This window comes from Coregonus clupeaformis, chromosome 16, assembly GCF_020615455.1.
Source record: "Coregonus clupeaformis isolate EN_2021a chromosome 16, ASM2061545v1, whole genome shotgun sequence".
Lineage (NCBI taxonomy): Eukaryota > Metazoa > Chordata > Actinopteri > Salmoniformes > Salmonidae > Coregonus > Coregonus clupeaformis.
The window spans coordinates 16,481,166-16,507,382 of record NC_059207.1 but is presented as its reverse complement, the minus strand read 5'-3'; the positions used below and the strand labels follow the sequence as shown (position 1 = coordinate 16,507,382).

Genomic DNA, 26,217 nt, shown 5'->3' with positions numbered 1-26,217 from the left:
GGGAGAGATTGGCTTAACAAATCACATAAGTTATATGGACTCACTCTGTGTGAGTTTAATCTGTGCTTGAAATGCAATACTTGACTGAGGGACCTTACAGATAGATGTATGTATGGGGGACAGAGGAAGGGGTAGTCATCATGTCAACCCCTATTATTTCACACAGAGTGAGTCCATATAACTTATGTGATTTGTTAAGCCAAATTTTACTTATGATCTAATTTAGGCTTGCCTAAATAAAGGGGGTGAATACTTATGCAATGACTATATTTTTGTTATTTAAAGGTGCAATATGCAGAAATCGCTCCACTATTTCCTTGTTGCTCAAATTTGAATAGTCCGCCTAATTTCAGTTTATGTGACACAACAAGCAATGTATAGTGTATAGAATCATTGTGCCATCTAAACCGCTGCGAAATATATTTTCAATAACCATAAATATAGTATTTTCAGCTGTTTGAAGCTGGTGTACTAAACTGAAAGTAAAAGACGCAAAAACTGAACTTAAGAACGTGAAGCATAGAAATAGTGCACACAGAACAGACCCACTGCTTCTTAGACTTGCTTTCAATGAGAATGACATATCTATAACTCATATTTCTATGTGAATTTGGTCAGGTAGACCAAAAAGTTACATATTGCAGCTTTAATTTTTATTAATTTGCAAACGTTTGTAGAATTTTCTTTTCACTTTGACATTATGGAGTATTTTGTGTAGATCAATTACCCAAAAAATCACAATTAAATCTATTTCAATCTCCCTTTGTAACGCAACAAAATGTGGAAAGAGTTCAAGGTGGTGTAGACTTTCTATAGGCACTGTATATTGTGAAAGTACAGATACTCGAACTTTTTTTGACACCACACTCAACAAAGCAAGTCCTGCTGGCTCAAGTTTTATATTTTCTTGATTATTGCCCAGTCATATGGTCATGTGCTGTAAAGAAGGATCTAGAAAAATTGCAGCTGGCCCAGAACAGAGCGGCACGTCTGCTATTCACTGCAATCAGAGGGCTAATATCAATACTATGCATGCCAGTCTCTCTTGGCTAAAAGTAGAGGAGAGACTGACTGCATCACTTTTTGTTTTTCTAAGAAACATTAATGTGTTGAAAATTCCAAATTGTTTGCATAGTCAACTTATACACAGGACTGACTTACCCCACCAGACATACCACCAGGAGTCTTTTCACAGTCCCCAAATCCAGAACAAATTCAAAAAGACATACAGCCATGATTGCATAGAACTCCCTTCCATCTCAGATTGCTCAAATGAACAGCAACCCTGGTTAAAAATGTTTAAAAAACAGATAAAGCAACACCTCATGGCACAACTGATCTTTCCTACTTGACCTAGATATTTTGTGTATGTACTGATATTTTTATTTATTTAACTAGGCAAGTCAGTTAAGAACAAAATCTTATTTACACCGGCCAATTGTGCGCCGCCCTATGGGACTCCCAATCACCGCCGGTTGTGATACAGCCTGGAATCGAACCTGGGGGTCTGTAGTGACACCTCAAGCACTGAGATGCAGTGCCTTAGACTGCTGCGCCACTCGGGAGCGCTATGTAAGCTATGTGTGACGTTTTAAATTGATGTAGTTCTGTCCTTGAGGTGTTGTCTATTAATGTTCTGTATTATGTCATGTTTTGTGTGGACCCCAGGAAGAGTAAGCTAATGGGATCCTAATAAAATACCAAATACTAAACTGATGGTTTGTAACTTTCATGTTGTTTTTACAGCCATATGATCTACTTTTCAAAATTGAGTATGACCTGCAAATATTTACTTAGAAATTAGATTTTAAGCGTTCTAACAAATATTTGTATAGCTCATTGTTCTGTCGTTCTAATACTAACATGTGTTTTTTATAAAATCTAAAAGGATCATGGGCAATCTGCTGCTAGTCCATCCATTGATTACGCCTTGCACGCACTGAGTTATGCGCTTGCACGTCTTTTGTTTTCACTCAGTTGGTGGCAGTGGTGGCTATGTAGCTCACAGTACCTAGTAGCTAGTTAAGAATACAAATACGTTTATCATGGCTGGTAGAAAGGCATTAGAAGTGTATTTAGATTTATTGTCACAACCATGTAGAGCAATACATATATTTCTGAACTGCAATAAAATTTCGCACACGGTGAAAACTGTTGCGATACGAAAAGGTGAGTTTACAGCTGGCTGGGCTACTAGCTAGCTAACGTAGCTCTGGGTTACAACTAACGTTACCAAGAACATCTAGCTAACATGCAAGCAATCTTATCCTTAAGGTTCCAGGTTCCTACTACTACACAGGTTATTCATGTTAAATGGAAATGCATATTTCTGTTTGATATATTTATTAACAGACTGAGCGATACTTTGTTTTAAAAGCAGAGCTCTGTCCTGCATTGAACGTAGGTCTACTGTACCTTGAACTTTGTCCTACTGCGGCCTGCGTGCATGATCTCTGTTGATAGTTATCCCCAGTGTGTAGGATACTTGCAAGCAACCTACCTAGCTATTCAGAATGTCAGTCAATCTATGCTATTATTTCACAATCGACAATAGACGTAAACATGAACAATTGATAGGCTTCCGTTGTTTCTACATTAATCAATACATCAAAGAAATGTAATTAACATGTATCAATAACTTTGTTTATATATATAGGGGAGAATAGGACTCCAGAGTATACAAAACTCAATCCCATGCAGAAGGTCCCTGTGATGGTCGACAATGACTTTGTTCTGACTGAGAGGTAAGATTCTTGATTCACTGTCAGATCCTACTTGTTGAAGGCTTTAAAAAGGGAAAATAAAAGGACATTTCCCCTCCCTCATCTCGTTATAGTGATGCCATATTAAAATACCTGGCCACCAGATACAATGTCCCAAGTAACTGGTATCCCCGCCACCCGGAGAGGAGGGCGAGAGTGGATGAGTACACAGCCTGGCACCATACTAACACACGACCACATGCGGCCAAGGTCTTTATCATGGAGGTAAGGCTCGCTCATGGAACTCATTGTATGCTGTATGTCAGTTGGCAGGTGAAATGTAGCCTAGTCCCACCGCCACCATCTCTTTGCAGCCAAGATATTACACATATATGCAATAGACTTTTGTAGACCATGTTATAGCTGATGTTCTGTGTCTGTTGTTGATGGCACGCAATGCTGCTTTGTGGTGTAGGTTTTACTGCCCCGTATGACAGGGCAGCCCACAGACCCACTGAAGGTGGAGAGGGCTTTAGCAGACCTGGGTGACACTCTGGAGAAGCTGGAGAACATGTTCCTCAAGAGGCAGCCCTTCCTCTGTGGAGATGACATCAGCCTGGCTGACCTGCTGGCCATGTGTGAACTCATGCAGGTGAGGAGCAGTGGACCAACTTCACCAGCAGAGTTCAGCCACTGGGTGAAGCAGACACTTCTGCTGAAAAGATGGTCTCAGCCTGTCTGACCACTTACTACAGTATATTTAGATTTATGGATTGCCTGAATGCTACCCATTTACAGAATCACCTGATTCAGCCTAAATAAATTGACTGCTTGCTCTCAGCCCCTAGGTGGCGGTAGAGACATCCTGAAGGATCGGCCCAAGCTGTTGAGCTGGAAGAGTCGGGTCCAGTCTGCGCTGGGGGACTCTTTTGATGAGGCACACATAGTGCTGTACCGTCTCCGGGACAGGTCCAATGCCAAGCTATGAAATAATCTGAATATGGTTTGATATGAAAGCTTTCACAATGATTAACAGCAGCACTACTCAGATGAATGCACTGATTATGCTTGTGCTGTCCATGTTGACCTAGAGATTGATGTTCTGTTTAAAGGCTCTATGGGTGAGTGATCAGAGTGCTTTACATGAGCCACTGTATGATATGATGCAAAATTAGTAGCTAGATGGTACAGGTTTACGAACAAGAACCTTGATCTGGGGTGAAGATGGGAAATGTTCAATAGAGTAAAGATAATATTTTTTAATGATATACAACTGTCAAGAATTATGGGATGCACAACAATAAAAATCCTGTGGAGAATAACAGTTGTTTATACAAAAACAATTATTTACAAAACGGGAGGCAATTTCCAGTAGACATAGCTCCACATTGTTGCGGCGATATGTGAATGCTTCCATACAGCCGTTACACATTAGCTAGTATAAGGCATAGCAGGCCAATTTTCAACTAACCTGTTCTCGGTGATACTTTCTTTGTTCTTGATACGGGAGAAAAGTGCATTTTATAAATGTCCATGTCCAGTTACAGGTGGTTCTCCCCCAAAAATTTATATTCAAACAGATATTAAATCCACGTTTTGTATTGAGTGAGAAATGCAAATGCCTCTTGCATGTGTGCAGATCTGTTTTGGTCGCACTGTGACGCTCCATCATCTACTTCTACACGTGGCCGTGTCACATAGAAACGTCTAGTTCCTACAAAGATCTTGGGAAATGCAAGATGCAGCTAAAATGGCAAGGGAACTCCTCACTCGGTGCAAAACGTGGATTTAATATCTGTTTTTTGGATAACCACCTGAAACTGGACACTGACATTTATAAGATACACTTTTCTCCCGAATCGAGAATGACGAAAGTATCGCCAAGAACAGGTTAGTTGAAAATAGGCCTGCTATGCTTTACACTAGCTAATGTATAACTGCTGTATGGAAGCATTCACATATCACCACCGTAACAATGTGTAGCTAGCTCTGCATGTGCCCACAAGTTGGAACTCAACATGCAGTAATCAAGTACATTTCAGTTGATTGTACTATTCTTAACAGGGACATTGTGGGAATGATTACAGTGATGCGTGATAAAAGGCAATATACTGATTTCAAATAGGCCTAATTGCCAGAAGAAAAATACCAGGGGAGTCTCCAATGGGGTGATGAGGGTGGAATGTGACTCATGTTGCCTCTGTGGATGGGCCTGGTCTCCTCTTTGTCGGCTGCTGCTCGTCCTCATCTTCTCGTGACCTCTTTCCGGTTGAGGCCTAAAGTAACAAGAGACATACTTCAATTTTGTGAGCAACAACATACTCTGGACAATATTGACATATGGCAAACCTTCTCCCAAGGGGACCATCAGATAGTTAACATTTTTGTTCTCGCCCTGCACTTACGTACCTAATTCAACTAATCACCAAGAACTTGCTTAGTTAAATCAGGCTAGAACAAACATGTGGACTGTCTAGTGGTCCCCCAGGAGAGGGGTGGGAAACACTACTGTAGTAGAATGACATTATTTCTCACTGCTGTGGCATCGGCATCTCTGGAGTCCTTGGGGTACATGATGCCTTCAGCGGTCTCCTTCATTGCCTCATCCTGAGATGGAGATTGATGGGATCAGAGAGCTGCCACTTACAACACTGCCTAGCCCAAAATACCCCCTCCTTCCACTATGCAGTAAACGTACCTGCCTTGATGGCACTGGGGCCAGGCAATGAGACGGCAATAAACCTTACCATCAGCCAGGGATGCTGTAAAGCCTCCTCAATGGTGAGGCGGGCATTGGGGTCCACTCGAAGCAGTTTCTTCACAACGTCTTTGGCTAGACATGATAGGATAAGTAAAATAAGTATCGGACAACATTTAATTATCAATATGACTGTAGTAAAGTAGCATAAGTTGTTTACAAACTCAAGACAGGTGGAATCCATTTCAAATGTATATTTTCTCTAGCACACGTATGACAGAGTTAAACATAGTCATGACTCTCCCTGGGTGAGGATCAAAGGTCTCACATCAGCTTGGCAAATGGCCGACAACAACCCTCTCACCCACAGGGGGCTGTGCCACATTAATACTGCCATAAATTAGAGAGGAGGAGGATCTATCGCTGGCATTCTAGTATGGTGAAAGGAATGCCTTTGTTTCAGAGACAATTTTGCCGCCCAAAAACTTCAACCTCCAACAATGAACATTGGGACAATATATTTCAACATCCAAATGTTGGGAATGATGAGAAATGGAATATGGAAAATGAATGTCTATTTTGTGATGTCATTAAAATTTTTATAAAGGCGTTATAACAAAAACATTGTGACTTGAAGAGTTTTTACACTGTGTATATCAAGTTTACATTCTTTACCTTGTGTAGAAAATATCAAGGAGGAAGACAATGTTTTCGTGAAGATAGGAATGTGATTTTAGCTTTCTAACAAAATCATAGTGATGATAATACTTTTGCCTCGTAACTAGCCACGCCCGAGGGAGCTCAGAGAGCGTGTCAGTATGACGGAAACGCCCCTCTTTACCAGAGTGCATAAAAGAATGAGATAAGAATTATCAGATCAGACGGACCTCAAGCTGCAGCTTTTGTCCATATTGGTCCCGACCCTGAAAATCAACGAGGTGAAGACGACAAAGTTGCCTCCATTAACAATCAATGTTACGAGTAGCTGTTCTAAGTACTGTATCTAAGAAGGTGAATTTAAGTGGGACCATTACTCTTTTCAAACCATCGTCTACTACACTGCTCTCATCACCCCACAGGGGATCATCGACACGGCTAAGCAGTCCTCAGAAGACCACTTCCAGAACGAGTGAAAGTAAACAGACAACTAAAAAGAAGGACATTGTGACCTCTTGTGGACAATCTGAGCCTTGCATCTAAAAGGCCATCCGAAAGAGAAGGCCCAATCGACCCCTTCCCACGAAGGCCTGGGTCCAACAGAGATACACGACGAAGACCTCCAACACGTAAATACATGCACTGTTTTTCTTCCCAAACGGGTGGCAGTTCCGGGCAAAGTAGTTCCGCTCCCGCTCTTTAACTCGCCATCTTTTGTAACAAGTGTCATATTGTGTTAGTCCGCTAGGGTCCCATTTTTCATTGTATTAAGTTTCTAATCCCTACCTATACCGTGTACGTGTTTGTATCTTGTGTTATCATTTTTAATTAGATGTGTAAATAAATAATTTAAATCAATTTGTGTGGTACGGAATGATCAGTAAGACCCGGGTTCGTGCAGACTTAAAGAGCCTACGTCTCAGAATGAGACTGATGAGGTAAATGATTAATAAATGACTGTTAAATGATAAGAGATATCTAGATCTTTTTAGAGTTAATTCGGAAAACGGTAACTCGTTAAACAACTTTTCCCGTGGTGCCCCAAATTCCTAATTAGTTAATTGTTACATGATTAATTTAATCTAGTAACAATTAAACATAGTAGGTAATTATTTGATAAATAATAGTCATCACAATAATGAAAGTCACGTCACAACAACATGCATGCAGTACATTTTTATGTCATTTTGATGAGGATTTACATTAGTCCCTTACCATCATCGGAGATACCGTCCCATTTTGATGGAATGAATGTATAAATTCCCTGCGTGATCTGATCCCTGACTGACAAACCAGTTCGTGCATTAGGGTAGAATGGGGGATAGCCTGCCAAGCTGTGAGGGGCAGAGAAGTAAACTTCACATTTAAAAGTCTGAACACTTATAAGTGAAACTGTGAACAGGAAAACTTTGTGTGCTGTTGAAAAGTAAACTTGGCTCAAGTTATTTACAAAAGGGACTGAAATAATTGCATTACAATGCCCTTTGTACACTGATAAACCTGGAAACATTTAAAGTTGCAACAAAATTATTGGGATAGTGACACTTTTTTGGGGGGTGCGCTCTGTACGTACTCCAGCACTTTAGATTTCAAATGACACAATGACTATGGGTTTAACGTGTGCAGACTGTCAGTTTTAATTTGAGGGTTTTTTCTTCCATATTGTGTGAACCGTTTAGAAATTACAGCACTTTTTGTACATAGTCGCCCTATTTTAGGGGACAAACTCACTTATGTGTATTGAAGTAGTCCAAAGTTTAGTATTTAGTCCAATATTACTAGCACGCAATGATTACATCAAGCTTGTGACTCTACAAACTTGTTGGATGCATTTGCTGTTTGCGTTTCAGATTATTTTGTGCCCAATAGAAATGAATGGTAAATAATGTAGTGTGTCATTTTGGAGTCACTTTTATTGTAAATAAGAATATAATATGTTTCTAAACACTACTAAATTAATGTGGATGCTACCATGATTACGGATATACAGTGGGGAGAACAAGTATTTGATACACTGCCGATTTTGCAGATTTTCCTACTTACAAAGCATGTAGAGGTCTGTAATTTTTATCATAGGTACACTTCAACTGTGAGAGACGGAATCTAAAACAAAAATCCAGAAAATCATATTGTATGATTTTTAAGTAATTAATTTACATTTTATTGCATGACATAAGTATTTGATACATCAGAAAAGCAGAACTTTATATTTGGTACAGAAACCTTTGTTTGCAATTACAGAGATCATACGTTTCCTGTAGGTCTTGACCAGGTTTGCACACACTGCAGCAGGGATTTTGGCCCACACCTGCATACAGACCTTCTCCAGATCCTTCAGGTTTCGGGGCTGTCGCTGGGCGATACAGACTTTCAGCCCCCTCCAAAGATTTTCTATTGGGTTCAGGTCTGGAGACTGGCTAGGCCACTCCAGGACCTTGAGATGCTTCTTCCAGAGCTATTCCTTAGTTGCCCTGGCTGTGTGTTTCGGGTCGTTGTCATGCTGGAAGACCCAGCCACGACCCATCTTCAATGCTCTTACTGAGGGAAGGAGGTTGTTGGCCAAGATCTCGCGATACATGGCCCCATTCATCCTCCCCTCAATACGGTGCAGTCGTCTTGTCTCCTTTACAGAAAAGCATCCCCAAAGAATGATGTTTCCATCTCCATGCTTCATGGTTGGGATGGTGTTCTTGGGGTTGTACTCATCCTTCTTCTTCCTCCAAACACGGCGAGTGGAGTTTAGACCAAAAAGCTCTATTTTTGTCTCATCAGACCACATTACCTTCTCCCATTCCTCCTCTGGATCATCCAGATGGTCATTGGCAAACTTCAGATGGGCCTGGACATGCGCTGGCTTGAGCAGGGGGACCTTGCGTGCGCTGCAGGATTTTAATCCATGACGGCGTAGTGTGTTACTAATATTTTTTTTTTAGACTGTGGTCCCAGCTCTCTTCAGGTCATTGACCAGGTCCTGCCGTGTATTTCTGGGCTGATCCCTCACCTTCCTCATGATCATTGATGCCCCACAAGGTGAGATCTTGCATGGAGCCCCAGACTGAGGTTGATTGACCGTCATCTTGAACTTCTTCCATTTTCTAATAATTGCGCCAACAGTTGTTGCCTTCTCACCAAACAGCTTGCCTATTGTCCTGTAGCCCATCCCAGCCTTGTGCAGGTCTACAATTTTATTCCTGAAGTCCTTACACAGCTCTCTGGTCTTGGCCATTGTGGAGAGGTTGGAGTCTGTTTGATTGAGTGTGTGGACAGGTGTCTTTTATACAGGTAACGAGTTCAAACAGGTGCAGTTAATAAAGGTAATGAGTGTAGAACAGGAGGGCTTCTTAAAGAAAAACTAACAGGTCTGTGAGAGCCGGAATTCTTACTGGTTGGTAGGTGATCAAATACTTATGTCATGCAATAAAATGCAAATTAATTACTTAAAAATCATACAATGTGATTTTCTGGATTCTTGTTTTAGATTCCGTCTCTCACAGTTGAAGTGTACCTATGATAAAAATTACATACCTCTACATGCTTTGTAAGTAGGAAAACCTGCAAAATCAGCAGTGTATCAAATACTTGTTCTCCCCACTGTACCTAACTATCCGTAATCATGGTAGCATCCACATTAATGTAGAAGTGTTTAGAAACATTCTATTCTTTTTTACAATAAAAGTGACTCCAAAATGACACACTACATCATTTACCATTCATTTCTATTGGGCACAAAATAATCTGAAACACAACCAAAACAAACAGTAAATGCATCCAACAAGTTTGTAGAGTCACAATCTTGATGTAATCGTTGCGTGCTATAAATATGGGACCAAATACTAAACTTTTGACTACTCACATAAGTGAATTTGTCCCAATACTTTTGGTCCCCTAAAATGGGAGGACTATGTACAACAATTGTTGTAATTTCTAAACTGTTCACCCGATATGGATGAAAATACCCTCAAATTAAAGCTGACAGTCCTGTATATCTACTACAGTCAGAGCAAGCAGCACTGTTATGTCTGTGATCCTGGCATCAGGAGCATGGATCCCTACCACACAAACAGGACGACCCCTAAACTCCAGGCATCTACAGCCCTGCTGTAGCCCACAGTGATTGCGTCCGTAAACACCTCTGGTGCCAGGTATGTGGGTGTTCCACAAAGGGTCCTCATCAGGGCAGACTCCTCCAGTATCTTGGACTGATTAAAGTCTGTGATCTGTCACATAGAAAGAGAGAGCGGGAGGCCTGTAACTCTTCACTTCAGTGAGGCTATTCAACCAAGCTTTTAGTTTTTTCCTGTTCTCCAGATCTAGTATGTCTAGAGGTCCGCTTCAGGAGGGCAATGAATTTAAGTGGATAACTTTATCTACCCTCACGTACTCTTGATCTACCATGATCATTCACTGTGGAAGAAATACCCACATTGGGATTTGAGAAACCTTACCTTGATGACGCAAACATCGTCGTGAGACGAAAGCAGCACATTTTCAGGTTTGAGGTCTCTGTGGATGATGCCATTGTTGTGAAGGTACTAGTGGAGGATTGCAAGATAAACAAGCATAAGGAAGCAGTTGAATATCTACTCAAGCAACATTAAGTATCTCCAGTATAAAACAAGATGATGTGTAAAGGTATGGCGTATTTTGACATTTCAACATTAGCACATCACACCGGAACATATTTCATAAATCCTACCATGAATTTGCATGGCTACCCAGACTCATTCCTCCAGCCAAATGCCACGCCCACGAGCGTTTGTTTCTTCTCCTCAATGAGTCTGGATTTGAATCCCTCCCCGACCCTTCTAGAATGCGAACACATTCAGACCGTCTGATTGGTCCCAGAAATCGATGTGTTGGGCCAGAGCCAGAACACATGGGTAGTGACGTTTGAAAATGTGTAATTGGCTTTGATACTCTGATTGGTTAGACGATACACCCCTCGTCACCACAAATGACTTCAATGATGGCAGATTCAGACTGAAGTATGTAGAAATCGATAGAGCAGCGGAAGAATTCAGTGTGAGTCGTCAGGCAAATCCTAAATATCACTCTTCTAAAAATTCTAATGAAAAAAATTGAAAATACATCAATCCACCCACCTCTACTGCTTTCAACATCTGGTAAAAATATAGCTTGGCAATTGGCTCCTCGATCTGTTGCTTGCTTTTGACCCTGTCGTAGAGTTCTCCACCCTCCATGCTGAAACACAACACATGCTATCAGTTGAAACGGTATAAAACAAAGGGAAGGGAAATACTATGCTTGTGACAATTATACTTCTGAGGAGGGCTATAGAAAATATTACACGCCACACAAATTATGTTTCTCATTGATAAAAAAAAGTGGCTGCGTGAATGAAACACTAAACTCACAGCTCTAAAACAATGTAGTATGAGTCATCTGTTTGGAAGAAGTCTTTTGTTTTGATCAGACATGGCTGGAAAAGACAGGAGGCAAAAGTTACACACACATAGAAAAATAGCTGGCAAATACTAGAGGACTTTTTGATACAAAGTGGTAGAAAAGTGTGATGTCTGTGGCTTTGTCCAGTAGAAAACATACGTTGAAAATGACTACTTCTATGGCATTTCATTACCCCAGGGAAGAAAACATTGTTGGACATGGCGGCAGGTAGCTTAGTGGTTAATAGCGCTGTGCCAGTAACCGAAAGGTCGCTGGTTCTAATCCCCGAGCTGACAAATCTGTCGATGTGCCCTTGAGCAAGGCACTTAACCCTAATTACTCCTGTAAGTCGCTCTGGATAAGAGCGTCTGCTAAATTACTAAAATGTAAATGTAAAAGAGCCATTGCTTTACTAGGCTCCTTGGCAGTTATTACAGCATAATAAGTTTGAGATATACAGTTGAAGTCGGAAGTTTACATACACTTAGGTTGGAGTCATTAAAACTAGTTTTTCAACCACTCCACAAATTTCTTGTTAACAAACTATAGTTTTGGCAAGTCGGGTAGGATATCTACTTTGTGCATGACACAAGTAATTTTTCCAACAATTGTTTACAGACAGATTATTTCACTTATAATTCACTGTATCACAATTCCAGTGGGTCAGAAGTTTACATACACTAAGTTGACTGTGCCTTTAAACTGCTTGGAAAATTCCAGAAAATTATGTCATGGCTTTAGAAGCTTCTGATAGGCTAATTGACATCATTTGAGTCAATTGGAGGTGTACCTGTGGATGTATTTCAAAGCCTACCTTCAAACCCAGTGCCTCTTTGCTTGACATCATGGGAAAATCAAAAGAAAATCAGCCAAGACCTCAGAAAAAAACCTCCACAAGTCTGGTTCATCCTTGGGAACAATTTCCAAACGCCTGAAGGTACCACGATCATCTGTACAAACAATAGTACGCAAGTATAAACACCATGGGACCACGCAGCCGTCATACCGCTCAGGAAGGAGACGCGTTCTGTCTCCTAGAGATGAACGTACAGTCGTGGTTAAAAGTTGAGAATGACACAAGTATTGGTCTTCACAAAGTTCGCTGCTTCAGTGTTATGAGATATTTTTGTCAGATGTTACACTGAAGTATAATTACAAGCATTCCATAAGTGGCAAAGGCTTTTATTGACAATTACATTAAGTTTATGCAAAGAGTCAATATTTGCAGTGTTGACCTTCTTTTTCAAGACCTCTGCAATCTGCCCTGGCATGCTGTCAATTAACTTCTGGGCCACATCCTGACTGAAGGCAGCCCATTCTTGCATAATCAATGTTTGGAGTTTGTCAGAATTTGTGGGTTTTTGTTTGTCCACCTGCCTCTTGAGGATCGACCACAAGTTCTCAATGGGATTAAGGTCTGGGGATTTTCCTGGCCATGGACCCAAAATGTCGATGTTTTGTTCCCCGAGCCACTTAGTTATCACTTTTGCCTTATGGCAAGGTGCTCCATCATGCTGGAAAAGGCATTGGTCATCACCAAACTGTTCTTGGATGGTTGGGAGAAGTTGCTCTCGGAGGATGTGTTGGTACCATTCTTTATTCATGGCTGTGTTCTTAGGCAAAATTGTGAGTGAGCCCACTCCCTTGGCTGAGAAGCAACCCCACACATGAATGGTCTCAGGATGCTTTACTGTTGGCATGACACAGGACTGATGATAGTGATCACCTTGTCTTCTCCAGACAAGGTGTTTTCCGGATGCCCCAAACAATTGGAAAGGAGATTCATCAGAGAAAATGACTTTACCCCAGTCCTCAGCAGTCCAATCCCTGTACCTTTTGCAGAATATCAGTCTGTCCCTGATGTTTTTCCTGGAGAGAAGTGGCTTCTTTGCTGCCCTTCTTGACACCAGGCCATCCTCCAAAAGTCTTCGCCTCACTGTGGGTGCATATGCACTCACACCTGCCTGCTGCCATTCCTGAGCAAGCTCTGCACTGGTGGTGCCCCAATCCCGCAGCTGAATCAACTTTAGGAGACGGTCCTGGCGCTTGCTGGACTTTCTTGGGTGCCCTGACGCCTTCTTCACAACAATTGAACCTCTCTCCTTGATGATCCGATAAATGGTTGATTTAGGTGCAATCTTACTAGCAGCAATATCCTTGCCTGTGAAGCCCTTTTTGTGCAAAGCAATGATGACGGCACGTGTTTCCTTGCAGGTAACCATGGTTAACAGAGGAAGAACAATGATTTCAAGCACCACCCTCCTTTTTAAGTCTGTTATTCTAACTCAATCAGCATGACAGAGTGACCTCCAGCCTTGTCCTCGTCAACACTCACCTGTGTTAACGAGAGAATCACTGACATGATGGCAGCTGGTCCTTTTGTGGCAGGGCTGAAATGCAGTGGAAATGTTTTTTGGGGATTAAGTTCATTTTCATGGCAAAAAGGGACTTTGCAATTAATTGCAATTCATCTGTTAACTCTTCATGACATTCTGGAGTGTATGCAAATTGCCATCATCAAAACTGAGGCAGCAGACTTTGTGAATATTAGTATTTGTGTCATTCTCAAAACTTTTGACCACAACTGTACTTTAGTGAGAAAAGTGCAAATCAATCCCAGAACAACAGCAAAGGACCTTGTGAAGATGCTGGAGGAAACAGGTACAAAAGTATCTATATCCACAGTAAAACGAGTCCAATCTCGACATAACCTGAAAGGCCGCTCAGCAAGGAAGAAGTCACTGCTCCAAAACCGCCATAAAAAAGCCAGACTACGGTTTGCAACTGCACATGGGGACAAAGATCGTACTTTTTGGAGAAATGTCCTCTGGTCTGATGAAACAAAAATAGAACTGTTTGGCCATAATGACCATCGTTATGTTTGGAGGAAAAAGGGGGATGCTTGCAAGCTGAAGAACACCATCCCAACCGTGAAGCACGGGGATGGCAGCATCATGCTGTGGGGGTGCTTTGCTGCAGGAGGGACTGGTGCACTTCACAAAATATATGACATCATGAGGAAGGAAAATTATGTGGATATATTGAAGCAACATCTCAAGACATCAGTCAGGAAGTTAAAGCTTGGTCGCAAATGGGTCTTCCAAATGGACAATGACCCCAAGCATACTTCCAAAGTTGTGGCAAAATGGCTTATGGACAACAAAGTCAAGGTATTGGAGTGGCCATCACAAAGCCCTGACCTCAATCCTATAGAACATTTGTGGGCAGAACTGAAAAAGCGTGTGCGAGCAAGGAGGCCTACAAACCTGACTCAGTTACACCAGCTCTGTCAGGAGGAATGGGCCAAAATTCACCCAACTTATTGAGGGAAGCTTGTGGAAGGCTACCCGAAACATTTGACCCAAGATAAACAATGTAAAGGCAATGCTACCAAATACATTTTACATTTACATTTTAGTAATTTAGCAGAAGCTCTAATTCAGAGCGATTTACAGTTAGTGAGTGCATAAATGTTTTCTCATACTGGCCCCCCGTGGGAAAGGAACCCACAACCCTGGCGTTGCAAGCGCCATGCTCTACCAACTGAGCTACAGGGTACCAAATACTAATTGAGTGTATGTAAACTTCTGACCCACTGGGAATGTGATGAAAGAAATAAAAGCTGAAATAAATCACTCTCTACTATTATTCTGACATTTCACATTCTTAAAATAAAGTGGTGATCCTCACTGACCTAAGACGGGGAATATTTACTAGGATTAAATGTCAGGAATTGTGAAAAACTGAGTTTAAATGTATTTGGCTACGGTGTATGTAAACTTCCGACTTCAACTGTAAATAGGCTATTAGAAATGACAATACTTACATGGTCAATCTTTTGAAGGATCTGGATCTCTCGTTCTGCACTTCGTGTGGCAGTCTATAATTGAACAAAGATGACTGCTACATTTATTGCAGTAGCTAGTATTCATAAACTAGAACAGGAGGAAAATGGTGATAAGACTTACGCCAACAGATGCCGGGAAGTCCTTCTTGTTGATAGTCTTCACGGCCACCTTTTTGCAAGTGGCCCTCTCAAATGCCAGTTTCACTTCCCCGCACACACCACTGGTATAACAAATCATATTAGAATGTTATTCTGTAATTCAAAACAAAATCATATGAGTAACAAGATTTAGTAAAATACACATGTTAAAATGCTCACTTACACTCCAATCTTTTTGGTGATCAGGTATTTCTCACTTAACTCTTTGGGTAAGTTGGACTGTTCATCCGCCATGAGATCAATGAACACAAACACTAATGAAGGGAGAAACAATCAGTTTAATTTATTATTAATGCAACGAGTAAGGGAATGATGCCATATACTTAATGTTTAGAGCTACATGGAATATAATAGCATGCTGGATAGGGCCTCCTGGCTGCTATTTAAGTATCAGTGATTAAACAGAAATTAATTGAAATAAACCTCTGAAACAAGGGTACCTTTGTGGCGTTCTTCAGCAAGGGACAACACTGCATTGTTCGCTAGTGGCAACATTTTTCCTTGTCCAATAATTTTACCGTCAACAAACGTGCCATTGTTACTGTTGTCAAAGACATAGACAATGTTCTTCTCCTGCAACGTAAAGATCTGACCGTCATTACGGAGCACACTGATGAACAAAACAATGGCCTTCCTTAAATAAAATAGATATTTGTGAAAAATGAATAGACCTACTCGGAATATCCTAAAATGTTTATTGCTGTATGCAGCAAATCTGGATGATTTCCTCAGTATGGGGACGTCAAAGCAATAGTTACATTTAGTGTGCCGGCCAAACCAAGCGTAGTCTTCAACACAGTCTGGGGGAAAAAGTAAAACTAACACCATCACTTCAATAGAGGCTAAGAGAAGAGAATACACATAGATGCTAGTGCTAGTTGAGAAATACTAAAAATCTCTCACACACACAGTATCCACATGGGCCACTTTCAGCAGGACACAACGTTGCGCAGTGTTTAAATGAACGGAAATGCTACTGATCTGAAAGACCAGTTGAAGAACATTGTGATTACTGATTATGGTGGCTCAGAGGACGATTTTGTACAGTGTGCTGCTGCAGTAGTTTTACGATTTCAAATGGTCACACTGTTTTTGATCAGGGCCCGGTTTCCCGATAGCGATGGAACTTTTAGGCTTACGAGTGTTTTAATGATGCATCTTTCCCACAATGGACGAAGATGCAACATCCGTTTCCCAAAACACCACACAGAGAAAACGGTCGCTAAGTGCGTTGTTGGATAGAAAGAAAGGGAGCGCTGCTCTCAGATCAGCCTTCTTCATTCAAATCTTACCTTAACATTATAATTATTTCACAATACTAACGACAGATCAGCTCCTAGAGAGATATTACCACCTATGGCTGCAAATATTGAAGTGGCTTATTCTAATGCTTACCCAATAAAAATGCACTAAAATCACTGATTTGGGACATCATTGCCCACAAGTTAGGCTACACATCATTAAATATATTGATTAATTACAGACAGTAGCCTACAAGTAGCAAAATAGAAAGTTTTCAAGTGCAACGATAATAATGATGTTTTGGGAAACAGCTCAGGGATTTAACAATGCTCCTACGAAGGTTCTAACGGTGAACTTAGCCTTAAGATGCTTTGAGAAACCGGGCCCTGGTCACACTCCACCACACCCACCAAATGGGATGAAACATACCTCAAATTATGTTCCCGCACCATTGTGGGAAAACGTGTTGTTCAGTACAAACTGTAGCAAAACGTTTAATCAACTAAACTCCCCCAGTATTCACTGCCTAAAGGTATCCTAACCACCCAGATAACAGGGGCACGTCATTAGTTGTTGCACTCACTGTAGGCTCTGAAGCCTCTCTGCATAGGCAGCAGGAGGCCCCAGGGCTGTGGCTCTGGCTCCTCTGGTATGGAGCCCAGGTCCCTAACAGGGATGGTGTCCACTGAACTGACAGTGCCTGACCCAGAGGATGACTGGCTGGCGGAGCCTGGAGCAGAGGAGGAGCTGGAGCCACTCTGGGACTGGGTCTGAGGCTGCGACTGGGTCTGGCTGCCAGCGTCTGGCTTCTCCTGGGACATGGCCAATATTTCTCCTCTGTCTGGGTCTATAAAAGTAAATAACACACCACTCAGGTTATCTTCACATCTTTCAATTTTCCAAACAATGTGCCCCACATCCGTAAACTAAGCAAAGTCCTCATATAACTTGCATGGGGGAATACTAAGCCGTGCAGTATGAATATGAATGCATGATTGAATGATATGAACGAATGATTATGTGCGGTGTCTGGAGAATCCATGATCTTGGCAACTCCTTAAGTTAAGTGGAATTCATTCAACATGCTCCATCTATTTACAAATACGTTTCTTGTTTATAGTTTCTTGCTATCAGTGCGTAGTGTTATCTGGTAACCTGTCCTGCGAGGTATCCTCACCAAACATGAATAACTAGTGCAAAACTAAATCAGTTTCACAGGTGTCCCCATTTCCGTAGCTAGCTAGCACCTCAGCGAAATTAAGTGGTTGTTTGGTAGCCGAAGAAATGTGACGACTTGCTAGCTATAGTGTGTGCAACTGAACAATATTTTAAACATTATGACATTTATAAGAATGACCATTTAAATACACTTTTACACTTACCGGGATTTCGAATTATTCGCAGCACGTGTACATTTGCCGGGGAAATCGTATCTCTACAGACTCATGGGAAATGTTGTTTGTTTTTCCTTACACGTCACCCGAATCTTAGCAAGTGAGAAGTTTAGGATTTTCCACGTGATTTTCAGCAGCTAGCTAACATTTGCTGCATGGATATACACATCTGAAATGGACCATGTCATTTTGATCAATTACCATTCTTAGGACAAGTCATTTAGCCTACATCCAGTAATTAGCTACATTATTTCGGGAGTTAATAATCAATGGACCGTGTCACACTTGTTTTCCGCAACCTAGCTAGCTAAGTAACGTTAGCTTTCTGTGCTAGCTAGCTACCATTCATACCATCACAGATTGACTGGTTAACCATCAACATGGCAAAGCATAAAACATCTGCAAAAACTCTTATAATTGAAGATGGTAAGTTGTTAATTCCGTAGTTAATCCAGTATAGATACTAAACTAGCTGATCAGTATCCAGATGACATAGGCTACTTAATATTCACATCATTGTATGAGACAACACACATCCAATCTACCTAAGGCAGGTGCACATCTGTTCAGCGCCATCGAAGAGTGATCAGCGAGTGATGATGCGTGCAAGTGTGTGATTAGTGTTGGGTTGAAAACCTCTGCTACTGTGCTGGTTTGGCCTGGGTGGTTGTTTGAGATCATGCTGCTGGCATGGTGTTGGCGGGCCAGTAGGGGGCATGCTTCCTCCTGGTCAAAGTACTCTGGCACGGTGCTGTCATTTAGTGAGACATTCTGGACTCACAGGTTATTACAAATCTCATGGCACGTGTCATCCACAACAAAGTCAAACTCTTGTGTGTCTCCAATAATGACAACTAGACAGTTTGAAAATGACTATCTTCCAAATATGTACCGATATGTCTTATTTCATAGATGAAGTCCGAGAAGATGGTGACGATATGAATCCCTTCTCCTTCAAAGAGTTCATCCGCAGTAAAAACCAAGGGGATCCAGATGAGAAGAAGTACTCAACGCGAAAGGTGCTGATCATTTTAAATGAACCAGTGTTACATTCAATCCCAGAGATGAACTGTTACAAAGCCTATGCATGTAATTTGGTGTTAGGTCATTGGAGGTGTTCATTCATTTGAAAAATTTCACTGCATAATATTGAAAAGTCTGACCACTGTTAAGATTATTACTTTTGATGTAATTTTGTTGTGAAGGTGACCTACCTTCTTACTGCTGCATCTTGTGTTGTAGAAGGCATATGGGAGCACATTCCTGGCAGAGGGGGAATATACTACCCCGGGCCCTAAGAGCTTCGATCAAGACTTCCAGGGACACTTTTACATAGACCCCGCACCGTTTCCTCAGTCTCTGGACAATGAGACAGAGGAGTGGGCTGGGAGTTACCAGCCATCAGCTATTGAGGAGGCGCATGAATTTAGACTGTGTGGCACTGCAGCAGCAGACAGCAGCACATACTCTGGTCAGTCTTCCCTGTGCACCGAGGAAGAAGAGGATACTTCCTCATCTGTATGGCAGATGGATGAAGAATTCTCACCAAAGGCCCTCAGGGACAGGAGGGCACCAGTGAACTATGAGGGAGATGACGAGACATCCATGGCAGAGCTCTCCTACAAGACCAAGAAGAGTAGTACAGAGAATGGCCATAGGGATCAACAAAAGGTTATTTTCGAATCTCTCTCTCTTTGCTTACAGATGGACATCCCTTCAAACTGGATATCATAGGGGTATACTACAAAGCAGGATCGATGAGTTAGTCAGCTAACTTGCCAAAATATTCTAAAATAACTACATTTTTTAGAAACATAAGCTTGAAATGGGCATGGTCTAATTGACTCAACAAACAAAATCACATATCCAAGTTTAGTTTTTTTTAATTAAGCAGAAAATCAATAGTTATTTCTGGTTGTTTATCAAAGTTAGCTGGCCAACTCATAGATCCTGCTTTGTAGTATACCCCCCATGTGTGGTTGGTATTTTATTTTGTTTATTTCTGTTTCTCTTTTAAAGCTGAGGGAGGAAAATGCGCAGCTCAGGAAGAACATTAAAGATCTTGTGAAAAAGTCTGAGAATGATGATCAAAGGTAGGTGGACAGAAGTGATATGGTCTGCTAAGTACAGACCTTCCTGGGGTGTGAGAGGGATTTAGGGGATGGTGTTAAAGCCCTTATATTATGTTATGGCATGGGAGTAAAGCTTTGAATATCCCTCTTCAGATGTATATTGAAGATGTCAACTGTACACATGTTCATGCTATTTAAAGAATGTTAAACCTATGCTCATCATCATGTCTCTCTGACTGACCCATAGAATTCGACACCTCACAGATGAGTTGCACAAGAGAAGAGTGCAGGAGGAGAGGGAGGCTCAGGCTTTAGAGACCATGGTCCACTCCGTAGAGCAGAACCTGCAGTTAATGACCGTATGCACCTGTCCCTCTTTCTCCTACTTCATCAGTTTGTCAAGGATTAAGAATATGTTTTGTTCACTGATCATCTGGAAGATGTGAAATATATCTCAATAAAATTACAAGGAAATGTCATGATTAGTTACTAAACAGAAGTGTGTTGAGATATTAAGTCTTATTCATTACTTTGACCTTTTCTTCTTGACAGAACCGAGCAGTGAAGGCTGAAAACATTGTATCAAAACTCAAACAGGAGCTTCATCAATTACAGGTTTGACTCTTACTGGTGTTACTGCATGATTAGCTCCATTGACATACACTACCAGTCAACAATTTGGACACACCTACTCATTCAAGGGTTTTTCTTTATTTTTACTATTTTTTTTACATTGTAGAATAATAGTGAAGACATCAAAACTATGAAATGACACATATGGAATCATGTAGTAACCAAAACAAATCAAAATATATTTTATATTTGAGATTATTCAAATAGCCACCCTTTGCCTTGATGACAGCTTTGCACACTCTTGGCATTCTCTCAACCAGCTTCATGAGGTAGTCACCTGGAATGCATTTCAATTAACAGGTGTGCCTTCTTAAAAGTTAATTTGTGGGATTTCTTTCCTTCTTAATGCGTTTGAGCCAATCGGTTGTGTTGTGACAAGGTAGGGGGGGTATACAGACGAAAGCCCTATTTGGTAAAAGACCAAGTCCATATTATAGCAAGAACAGCTCAAATAAGCAAAGAGAAACGATAGTCCATCATTACTTTAAGACATGAAGGTCAGTCAATACGGAACATTTCAAGAACTTTGGAAGTTTCTTCAAGTGCAGTCGCAAAAACCATCAAGTGCTATGATGAAACTGGCTCTCATGAGGACTACCACAGGAATGGAAGACCCAGAGTTACCTCTGCTGCAGAGGATAAGTTCAATAGAGTTACCAGCCTCAGAAATTGCTTCCCAAATAAATGCTTCACAGAGTTCAAGTCACAGACACATCTCAACATCAACTGTTCAGAGGGGACTGTGTGAATCAGGCCTTCATAGTCGAATTGCTGCAAAAAAAACACTACTAAAGGACACCAATATGAAGAAGAGACCTGCTTGGGCCAAGAAATATGATCAATGGACATTAGACCGGTGGAAATGTGTCCTTTGGTCTGGAGTCCAAATTTGAGATTTTTGGTTCCAACCGCCCTGTCTTTGTGAGACGCTGTGTGGGTGAACGGATGATCTCCGCATGTGTAGTTCCCACCGTAAAGCATGGAGGAGGAGGTGTTATGGTGTGGGGGTGCTTTGCTGGTGACACTGTCTGTGATTTATTTAGAATTCAAGACACACTTAACCAGCATGGCTACCACAGCTTCCCGCAGCGATACGCCATCCCATCTGGTTTGGGCTTAGTGGGACTATTATTTGTTTTTCAACAGGACAATGACCCAACACACCTCCAGGCTGTGTAAGGGCTATTTGACCAAGAAGGAGAGTGATGGAGTACTGCATCAGATGACCTGGCCTCCACAATCCCCCGACCTCAACCCAAATTAGATGGTTTGGGATGAGTCGGACTGCAGAGTGAAGGAAAAGCAGCCAACAAGTGCTCAGCATATGTGGGAACTCCATCAAGACTGTTGGAAAAGCATTCCAGGTGAAGCTGGTTGAGAGAATGCCAAAAGTGTGCAAATATGTCATCAATGCAAAGGGTGGCTATTTGAAGAAACTCAAATATAAAATATATTTTGATTTGTTTAACACTTTTTTGGTTACTACATGATTCCATATGTGTTATTTCATAGTTTTGATGTCTTCACTATTATTCTACAATGTAGAAAATAGTAAAAATAAAGAAAAACCCTTGAATGAGTAGGTGTGTCCAAACTTTTGACTGGTACTGTATGTTTGCACAGTGTTTCCCCTATATTTATTTAACAGCGGTGGCCGACCGCTGCTGAATTGTTGCCACCGCAGAAAAAAATTCTGTATTAAAAAATATATATTCAGTGGGGAGAACAAGTATTTGATACACTGACGATTTTGCAGGTTTTCCTACTTACAAAGCATGTAGAGGTCTGTAATTTTTATCATAGGTACACTTCAACTGTGAGAGACAGAATCTAAAACAAAAATCCAGAAAATCACATTGTATGATTTTTAAGTAATTAATTTGCATTTTATTGCATGACAAAAGTATTTGATCACCTACCAACCAGTAAGAAGTCCGGCTCTCACAGACCTGTTAATTTTTCTTTAAGAAGCCTTCCTGTTCTCCACTCATTACCTGTATTAACTGCACCTGTTTGAACTCGTTACCTGTATAAAAGACACCTATCCACACACTCAATCAAACAGACTCCATCCTCTCCACAATGGCCAAGACCAGAGAGCTGTGTAAGGACATCAGGGATAAAATTGTAGACCTGCACAAGGCTGGGATGGGCTACAGGACAATAGGCAAGCAGCTTGGTGAGAAGGCAACAACTGTTGGCGCAATTATTAGAAAATGGAAGAAGTTCAAGATGACGGTCAATCACCATCGGTCTGGGGCTCCATGCAAGATCTCACCTCGTGGGGTATCAATGATCATGAGGAAGGTAAGGGATCAGCCCAGAACTACACGGCAGGACCTGGTCAATGACCTGAAGATAGCTGGGACCACAGTCTCAAAGAAAACCATTAGTAACACACTACGCCGTCATGGATTAAAATCCTGCAGCGCACGCAAGGTCCCCCTGCTCAAGCCAGCGCATGTCCAGGCCCGTCTGAAGTTTGCCAATGACCATCTGGATGATCCAGAGGAGGAATGGGAGAAGGTCATGTGGTCTGATGAGACAAAAATAGAGCTTTTTGGTCTAAACTCCACTCGCCGTGTTTGGAGGAAGAAGAAAGATGAGTACAACCCCAAGAACACCATCCCAACCGTGAAGCATGGCGGTGGAAACATCATTTCTTTGGGGATACTTTTCTGCAAAGGGGACAGGACGACTGCACCGTATTGAGGGGAGGATGGATGGGGCCATGTATCGCGAGATCTTGGCCAACAACCTCCTTCCCTCAGTAAGAGCATTGAAGATGGGTCGTGACTGGGTCTTCCAGCATGACAACGACCCGAAACACACAGCCAGGGCAACTAAGGAGTGGCTCCGTAAGAAGCATCTCAAGGTCCTGGAGTGGCCTAGCCAGTCTCCAGACCTGAACCCAATAGAAAATCTTTGGAGGGAGCTGAAAGTCTGTATTGCCCAGCGACAGCCCCGAAACCTGAAGGATCTGGAGAAGGTCTGTATGGAGGAGTGGGCCAAAATCCCTGCTGCAGTGTGTGCAAACCTGGTCAAGACCTACAGGAAACGTATGATCTCTGTAATTGCAAACAAAGGTTTCTGTACCAAATATTAAGTTCTGCTTTTCTGATGTATCAAATACTTATGTCATGCAATAAAATGCAAATTAATTACTTAAAAATCATACAATGTGATTTTCTGGATTTTTGTTTTAGATTCCGTCTCTCACAGTTGAAGTGTACCTATGATAAAAATTACAGACCTCTACATGCTTTGTAAGTAGGAAAACCTGCAAAATCGGCAGTGTATCAAATACTTGTTCTCCCCACTGTATATACATACTGAGTGTACAAAACATTAGGAACACCTGCTCTTTCCATGGCATAGACTGACCAGGTTAATCCAGGTGAAAGCTATCATCCCTTATTGATGTCACTTGTTAAATCACTTAAATTAGTGTAGATGAAGGGGAGGAGACAAGAAATTTTAAGCCTTGAGACAATTGAGACATGGATTGTGTATGTGTGCCATGCAGAGGTTGAATGGGCAAGACAAAATATTGAAGTGCCTTTTGAACTGGGTATGGTAGTAGGTACCAGGCGCACCGGTTTGAGTGTGTCAGGATCTGCAGCGCTGCTGGGTTTTTCACACTGAACAGTTTCCCTTGTGTATGAAGAATGGTCCACCACCCAAAAGATATCCAGCCAATTTGACACAACTGTGGGAAGCATTGAAGTCAACGTGGGCCAGCATCCCTGTGGAACGCTTTCGACACCTTGTAGAGTCCATTCCCCGCAAATTGAGGCTGTTCTGAGGGCAAAAGGGGGTGCAACTCAATATTAGGAAAGTGTTCCTAATGTTTTGTCTACTCAGTGTATATATATTTCTGCTGAGACATGCTTTCAAATGGATAGTCGTTGGCTCAATGAATGGAAGTGTATCTATGGGAACAGCTAGCATGACATTGCGCTAGCGCTAGTAGCGCAACCCTTGCCACTACTGCTGAAAAAAATCCTAGGAGAAACACTGTTGCATGATTTGATCCTCTTTATATTGCAGGGCCAAGTGGAGGGGTGCCGGTATGAGAATGAGAGACTTCGAGCTAGAGAGACAGCTGCCTTAAATACAATGAAACATAACGCACAAGTGGCCTCGGAGTACCTTAACAAAGCAGCACTCAATGCTGAGACTTCCATCAAGTAAGGTTTCCCTCCCATAGTGTCATCTGCATACAGATGTGAATAGACAGTTCCTCATATTGATTGTGTGGGTATTTGGTCAAATGCAACATGCAATTTCAGTTCATAGTGTTTTCTAACCATAATTAAACATTGTGGTATTTGCTCCAAGTTCTTTGACCAGGCTTTCAGTTTGATTCTGTCCACAGGCAATTACTTACAGGAGCAGAAACTCTTTGTCTAGTATCTCAACTGCTGCAGTCCATCGACAACATATCTGAGATTCACAATGAAGGCTGATGGAGTTTAAGGAGGCTATAGAGTTCAGATCTAGGACCATCCAGCAAGGAACTGGAAAACAATGATGGCGTGTCAGTGTCACTCAACACTCACAGAGAATCTAAAGTTGTGGTGTGTGCACTGATTTGTGACAAAATAAAAAATATAGATTTTTTTTACTTTTACTTCATAAAATCTTTCGTTTTGAACCACTTTAACAGGCCATTTGAAAACATTATGCTAACAGCTGTATTTAAAGCTGAGGCAAATATGACTCAGATTCCGATTAATAAACATGTGACTCAAAGTTGGTTGTGTTTTATTTTGTGAGCATTGTTTACACATTTTACACTGCATATGTTCCACACAATCTTTGCTTGAATGTAGTCCTACTATTCGCAGTATGAATTATCAGGAGATTTTCTGTAGCTACTTGTCAGTTAATTACTTCCTACGTTTTCCAACGTCTGATAGCACTACATTTTTTAAACCAGAAATTGTATTGTATTGACTTTTGCTGAGACTGTCAGAGAGTCTGGTTAGTAATGCGTGTCTTTGATTGAGTTTTTGTTGATTGTACCAGTATTAAATAATACATAAATACATTATTATACCAGGTCAAATGGACATTTGGCATTAATTTCATAGGTATTCATGAATGCCAAACATAGTTAGCCTTTTTTTTGTTGGCCTGATTGGATAACAGTTATGTGGATCCTACCAGCCACCACCATGTACAGAATCTCAACCCATAACCCCCCTCCCTCTAATGTGTATGTGTAGGTTAATGTGTGTATTGTATTTTGATGATGTATTGTGCTAATCTGGAAAATACACTTTTGTTTTAGCATTGACTCCGTCTAATTATTATTTTTTTAAACGCTCTGAGTTTAGAAAGGGTTAGTGCTATCCCTAACCTTAACCCTTACTTAACACTTGCCATTAACCATTTTACAGTT

General features: G+C 41.4%; 3 protein-coding genes across 5 annotated transcripts; 2 read left to right on the top strand and 1 right to left on the bottom strand.

Moving 5' to 3' along the window:
• The first annotated feature begins 1,950 nt into the window (after positions 1–1,950).
• Positions 1,951–4,024, top strand: LOC121584515 (glutathione S-transferase theta-1-like). Of its 2 annotated transcripts, none has more exons than XM_041900430.2 (5): positions 1,951–2,169; positions 2,657–2,744; positions 2,867–2,987; positions 3,178–3,354; positions 3,544–4,024. In XM_041900430.2, exons 1-5 carry the CDS (start codon positions 2,046–2,048, stop codon positions 3,688–3,690), a joined length of 657 nt encoding a protein of 218 aa, XP_041756364.1. In that variant the 5' UTR covers positions 1,951–2,045; the 3' UTR covers positions 3,691–4,024. The 2 variants fall into 2 exon arrangements, with proteins under 2 accessions (XP_041756364.1, XP_041756363.1); XM_041900429.2 differs by having other exon boundaries at positions 1,952–2,169; positions 2,837–2,987.
• Positions 3,947–18,181, bottom strand: LOC121584512 (serine/threonine-protein kinase Chk2-like). Its single transcript, XM_041900425.2, has 15 exons — positions 18,094–18,181; positions 17,295–17,558; positions 16,145–16,269; positions 15,910–16,042; positions 15,633–15,723; positions 15,432–15,531; positions 15,290–15,343; positions 11,433–11,497; positions 11,160–11,259; positions 10,503–10,589; positions 10,111–10,274; positions 7,273–7,391; positions 5,450–5,535; positions 5,238–5,309; positions 3,947–4,978 (listed from the first exon to the last, which is right to left on the bottom strand). Exons 2-15 carry the CDS (start codon positions 17,530–17,532, stop codon positions 4,892–4,894), a joined length of 1,521 nt encoding a protein of 506 aa, XP_041756359.1. The 5' UTR covers positions 17,533–17,558; positions 18,094–18,181; the 3' UTR covers positions 3,947–4,891.
• A 44-nt stretch (positions 18,182–18,225) lies between these two features.
• Positions 18,226–26,112, top strand: LOC121584514 (endosome-associated-trafficking regulator 1). 2 transcript variants are annotated; one of them, XM_041900428.2, is made up of 8 exons: positions 18,226–18,531; positions 19,018–19,124; positions 19,348–19,776; positions 20,125–20,198; positions 20,425–20,536; positions 20,730–20,792; positions 24,861–25,000; positions 25,172–26,112. In XM_041900428.2, exons 1-8 carry the CDS (start codon positions 18,486–18,488, stop codon positions 25,221–25,223), a joined length of 1,023 nt encoding a protein of 340 aa, XP_041756362.1. In that variant the 5' UTR covers positions 18,226–18,485; the 3' UTR covers positions 25,224–26,112. The 2 variants fall into 2 exon arrangements, with proteins under 2 accessions (XP_041756362.1, XP_041756361.1); XM_041900427.2 differs by having other exon boundaries at positions 18,228–18,531; positions 25,189–26,112.
• The last annotated feature ends 105 nt before the right edge of the window (positions 26,113–26,217 follow it).